Source organism: Physeter macrocephalus, chromosome 11 (genome assembly GCF_002837175.3).
Source record: "Physeter macrocephalus isolate SW-GA chromosome 11, ASM283717v5, whole genome shotgun sequence".
Lineage (NCBI taxonomy): Eukaryota > Metazoa > Chordata > Mammalia > Artiodactyla > Physeteridae > Physeter > Physeter macrocephalus.
In genome coordinates this window covers 153,235,082-153,240,738 of record NC_041224.1, presented here as the reverse complement: position 1 = coordinate 153,240,738, position 5,657 = coordinate 153,235,082, and the positions used below count along the sequence as shown (strand labels likewise).

The window sequence follows — 5,657 nt, the reverse complement described above, 5'->3', positions numbered from 1 at the left end:
TTTTTTGCTGTACGCGGGCCTCTCACTGTTGTGGCCTCTCCCGTTGCGGAGCACAGGCTCCGGACGCACAGGCTCAGCGGCCACGGCTCATGGGCCCAGCCGCTCCGTAGCATGTGGGATCTTCCCGGACCGGGGCACGAACCCGTGTCCCCTGCATCGGCAGGCAGACTCTCAACCACTGCGCCACCAGGGAAGCCCTATTATAATTTGATTACAGTTAGGTTTTGCAACTGCTAGACACTTTCTGAGCTGTTATGCCGTCCTTGTGAGAGGGAAGATACCCAGAGGTAAAAAAGGAGCAAAGGGCTTTTTTTTAGGAGGCATGTTCACAAGTAGTTTCCAAAAGATGCCTCAGAAGCTTCAATGATTGTATCCTCCCAGAATAAGGAATTTGCTTTAAAATTTTTGGTAGAATCTGACCCATTGACTTTTAAAAAAGGGTTAGAAGATAAACACTGTATGATAACACTTATATGTGAAATCTAAAAAATACAACAAACTAGTGAATATAACAAAAAAGAAGCAGACTCACAGATAAAGAGAACAAACTAGTGGTTAACCGTGAGGAGAGGGAAGGGGGAGAGGCAAGATAGGGGTAGGGTATTAAGAGGTACAAACTATTAGATATAAAATAAGCTACAAGGATATACTGTACAACACAGGGACTATAGCCAGTATTTTACGATAACTATAAATGGAATATAACCTTTAAAAATTGTGACTCACTATATATTGTACACCTGTAGCTTACAAAATATTGTACATCAACTACACTTCAATAAAAAAGTGAAAAAGAGTACAGAAGAATCCATTTAAATTTTTTCTTTCTTTACTGCTCTAAATATTTTGGTTAAGAAATATATTATTTTAAACTTAGACCCCTCCCCCCCACCCCCCCATTTTGGCATCTTTGGATCTACACAGACCAAAAAAAAGGGACATTCATAATGTCCCTTCAAAATGAGCTACTTGAGTCTCCCTTTTGGCTCTGCAATCCCTGAGGCTCCTCCTCTTCCTGCCTTTTCCTCACTCTCCTCACTAAGAAGCTCTGCTTTACCTGGTAGACATCATGTGATTACATCTGTAATTCCTTGGGCCATTATTTTTTTAAAATTTATTTTATTTATTATTATTTATTTTTGGCTGCATTGGGTCTTTGTTGCCGCGCGGGCTTTCTCTAGTTGCAGCGAACCGGGGCTACTCTTCGTTGCGGTGCACGGGCTTCTCATTGCAGTGGCTTCTCTTGTTGCTGAGCACGGGCTCTAGGCACACGGGCTTCAGTGGTTGCGGCATGCGGGATCAGTAGTTGTAGCACACGGGCTTAGTTGCTCTGTGGCATGTGCGATCTTCCCGGACCAGGGCTCGAACCTGTGTCCCCTGCATTGGCAGGCGGATTCTTAACCACTGCACCACCAGGGAAGGCCCCTTGGGCCATTATTAACCTCTGCCATATGCCTATCTTTTATTTGTTAGGTATTTGATCTCATTGGTTATGTTTGTGTTTTAAGATTGATCAATTATAGAATGTTATATTTTTGGTTTTTGAAAAGGACATCATCTTAAATTTAGTAGCATCACCACATGTCCAAGGATACCAAAGATTCAGACACCTAAAATTTACTGTGCTTAATCAGATCACCACTCCAGCAAACCAGAAAGGTCTTTCTATTTGTGTATTAAACCCTGGGAATTGAATTATTTTGAGGTCAAAAATCAACTACTGGGCTTCCCTGGTGGCGCAGCGGTTGCGCGTCTGCCTGCCGATGCAGGGGAACCGGGTTCGCGCCCCGGTCCGGGAGGATCCCACGTGCCGCGGAGCGGCTGGGCCCGTGAGCCATGGCCGCTGAGCCTGCGCGTCCGGAGCCTGTGCTCCGCAACGGGAGGGGCCACAGCAGAGGGAGGCCCGCGTACCACAAAAAAAAAAAAAAAAATCAACTATTATTATTTCAAATGCTTCTTTTGTTTGTTTACCATAGAAAGTTATCTTTTTTTAAGTGTGTGGTTTTAAAAGATTGGTGCATGCCTTTCTTCACCTCCTTCCCCCATAATAGCTCTACTTTTACAGGATGTTTCCTCTGACCTTCTAGTCTTTTCTGTGGAGTGTTTCTCTTCTATTGTAATGGAAATCTTTGTATCTATGCTGGTGGTTTGGGTTCAAGCTAGAGTGCCTTTGTTGGTTACCACTGAGAAAAAAGTATGGCTAATGGGGGATTTTAAGGGGCAGGGGGCTCTAGAAGCCTGGTGTCCTAGTAGATCCCATGCAGAAGGTTGTTCTAGAGCTACCTCCATTCTGGAGTGGGACCTCATGCTTCCTAGAACAGGAAAGTGTCACTTTTACTGGTGGTTTATTCTTGGGGTCCTCATTTCTTTGTTAAAGGGGTTTCAGAGATTCCTGGTGGATTTAGTACGGGAAATAGAACCTATTGGAGACCTGACACTGAGTTGGATTCTGCTGCTTGGCAAAGCTTTTGGTACACATTGCCTTGGTCTTCATAACCGCAAAATCTTCCCTGGGAGGTGGGTGGGTGACTTCAGTTTCCTTTTGCGTGTGTTCTGGTTTTCCCTGGCCTCATTCCTCCTCTCTCTGTCTCCCGGCAGGCTCGGGGACCAGTTCTACAAGGAGGCCATTGAGCACTGCCGGAGTTATAACTCGCGCCTGTGCGCGGAGCGCAGCGTGCGTCTCCCGTTCCTGGACTCGCAGACCGGGGTGGCCCAGAACAACTGCTACATCTGGATGGAGAAGAGGCACCGAGGCCCAGGTGAGCCATGCCACCCCTGGGACTTGCACATGTTCAGGATCCCAGCCTGGATGCAGGCCGACTAGAGATTGTCTGGGAATCCCCGCAGCTTGGGTGGGCGTGGGGGTGGCACAAGCTGTACAGGGAGCCTAGGATGCTTTCAAGAAACTCAACTGCTTCTATAACTCCAAGGTGCTCCAAGGATGCTCCAAGGATGGTGTGGGACGTTGAAGCCACATTGGCAGGGAGGGACAGAGTGAAAGAAGTCAGGATGCTTAACCCAAAAAAGGGAACACTGAGGCCATGACAGCCCTCTTCACCTTTTACCCTGTGTGTTGGTGTAGCTTAGTGGTTATAAGCTGGAAATCTGCAGTCAGATTTTGGTTTGAAGCTGAGCTTTGTCATCAAACCTATCGCCCTCAGGTTCCTCATCTGTAAAATGGGATAATAATTGTACCTACTTCAGGATTTTGTCAGGATTAAATGAAAATCTTCATAAAGAGCTCATAACCTGAATTTAGCACATACTAAGGATGTGCTCCAAAAATGCTGGCTGTTATTGTTGATATTATTATTATTACTATTACTGTGATACTAGTCTTCTAGGCTCCAGAGAACAGAAGAAAGACCAATGGGTGGAGATCAGGGAGGCAATTATAAGAATTCAGTTTTCTGGCTCTGTAAGAGTATATTACAAAAATTTGTTTTTAATTTTTAAAGTTTTTTTATTTTCGGCTGTGTTTTGGCTCTTTGTTGCTGTGCGCGGGCTCTACTTGCGGCAAGTGGGGGCTACTCTTAGTTGCGGTGTGTGGGCTTCTCATTGCAGCGGCCTCTCCTGCTGTGGATCAAGGGCTCCATGTGCGTGGGCTTTAGTAGTTGTGGCCCATGCGCTCAGTAGTTGTGGTTCGTGGGCTCTAGAGCGCAGGCGCAGTAGTTGTGGTGCACAGGTTTAGTTGCTCCGAGGCATGTGGGATCTTCCCAGACCAGGGCTCGAACCCGCGTCCCCTGCATTGGCAGGTGGATTCTCAACCACTGTGCCACCAGGGAAGCCCTAAAATTTTTGTTATGAAAAGTTTCAAAGCCATACAAAAGTGGAGAGAATAGTAAAATGAATTTCTATGTACTTATTACACAGCCTCAACACCCAGTGATCAACTCATAGCCAATCATTTCATTTATACTCACCTCCCACTTTCCTCCTTGAACCCAGGTTATTTTGAAGCAAATCAAGACAGCATGTTATTTAATCTGTAAATTTTTCAGTATGTATGTCTAAATGGTAAGAACATAAATAAACATACCAACCATAGCTATCAAAGCTCAAAGTTAAAAATAAGACATTAATAGCATCAAATATTTGTTCAACATTTATTTCCCCCTATAGTTGAAATCAGGATCCAAATAGGACTCCTACATTACAATTGGCTGATGTGTCTCTTAAGTCTCTTAAATCTGTAGGTTTCTTTCTCTCTCTCTTTCTCTTGTTATTTGTGGAAGAAACTGGGTTGTTTGCACTGTAGGGTTTCCCAGAGTCTGGATTTTCTCACTGCATCCCCATGGTGTTATTCCTGTGAATTGGTAAGAGCAGATTCAGGTTCAATTTTTTGGGCTAGAACAGTTTCTTAGTGGTGATGTGTACATTCATCAGGAGGTTCGTGGGGTCTAGATATCACTCTTTTACTGATGTTAGCAGCCCTTGATGAAAATTGCCTAGATCCTTTATTTTATAAAGGGTTGCAAAATGGTGCATTCAATTCGAGGATATCATTATTTCTTCATTTATTAGCTCTACAGCATTTATAAAGAGAAATATCTCCTCATTAAAGTTTTGGTTATTGTGTGGTATAGTTCACATATGAAAGGATGGATAAATGATTTTTCCCCCTTTATTTATCAGTTTTCAAAATAATGAGTTGGTTCCCTAGTATTCTCCAAAGGTGATCAATAAAGTTATTTTTATTATCTTGAGTACCATCATGAATTCACAGATTTATACATTTTGGCTACATTTTAATCCATTGCAACTACTATTATCGATGCTTAAATTGTCCCATCTTTGGACAGTAGGGGTTTTGTCCCGTGCTAGTGTTTTGAAACTGCCTAGTAGTTTCTCTAGCATCCTTGATATCCTAATATTGGGACAGATGTTTCAGGCTCATCTTGTACATGTCGTGCCCCAGACCTAGAATCAGCTATTTCTCTAAGAAACCCTGTTGCCTCTTTGTAGGAATATTATTTAGAGACCACAGTCTGGTGGTACTCATTGCTCCTGGGTTGGTTGTTGATTCTAGGACTTTGCAGTGAGCAGAACTAAGAAATATGATTTCTTGTTTCATTTTTCTTTTTTTCTCTTTTTAAGAGAAAATACATTATGAAATTTACTGGTATTTCCCATTCAATGCAGTTTTTGACAGTTTTTACTATCTTAATTCTCTATCTCCTTGCTCCCACACCAGAAAAGGATACTGGCTCTTAATGATGCCAGCATAATTACTTATCTGCTTTATTCTGTGATAAACACACAGCAATATCAGAATAAAATGAGACTACCAACAATAAGGTTACTTAAATGGTTTAAGTTTTTATTTCTTTCTTTGCAATTGTTTTTTTGTCCTTAGCGTATTTCCTATTAAGGATGTAGAGACAAATTACTGTGTTTTAAGGTCACTTAAAATAATTCCTCTGTGTGGTTGTACTACTAACTCAATACACAGTTGTATTTATTTGTTTCATTTTTGCTTTCACTTATTAGGTATTGCTGGGTTTTTTTTTTTTGGATTTTATGTAATTACATTTTTTTTTTTTTGCCTGTGTTGAAACCATCATTTTTTTTAAACATTTTTATTGGAGTATAATTGCTTTACAATGGTGTGTTAGTTTCTGCTTTACAACAAAGTGAATCAGTTATACATACACATA

At 42.1% G+C, this 5,657-nt stretch overlaps 1 protein-coding gene across 8 annotated transcripts in view; it reads left to right on the top strand.

The window, feature by feature from the left end:
• The window catches only part of DPF3 (double PHD fingers 3), a 262,495-nt gene that overhangs the window by 107,066 nt on the left and 149,772 nt on the right, over positions 1–5,657 (top strand). For all 8 annotated transcript variants that reach the window (XR_003682050.2, XM_028496114.1, XM_028496116.2 and 5 more), the window contains exon 2: positions 2,599–2,759. Coding sequence is in view for 7 of the 8 variants with exons in the window: in XM_028496114.1 (XP_028351915.1) it covers positions 2,599–2,759 (161 nt within the window). In the remaining variant the exon portion in view is untranslated. The remainder of the gene's footprint in view (positions 1–2,598; positions 2,760–5,657) is intronic.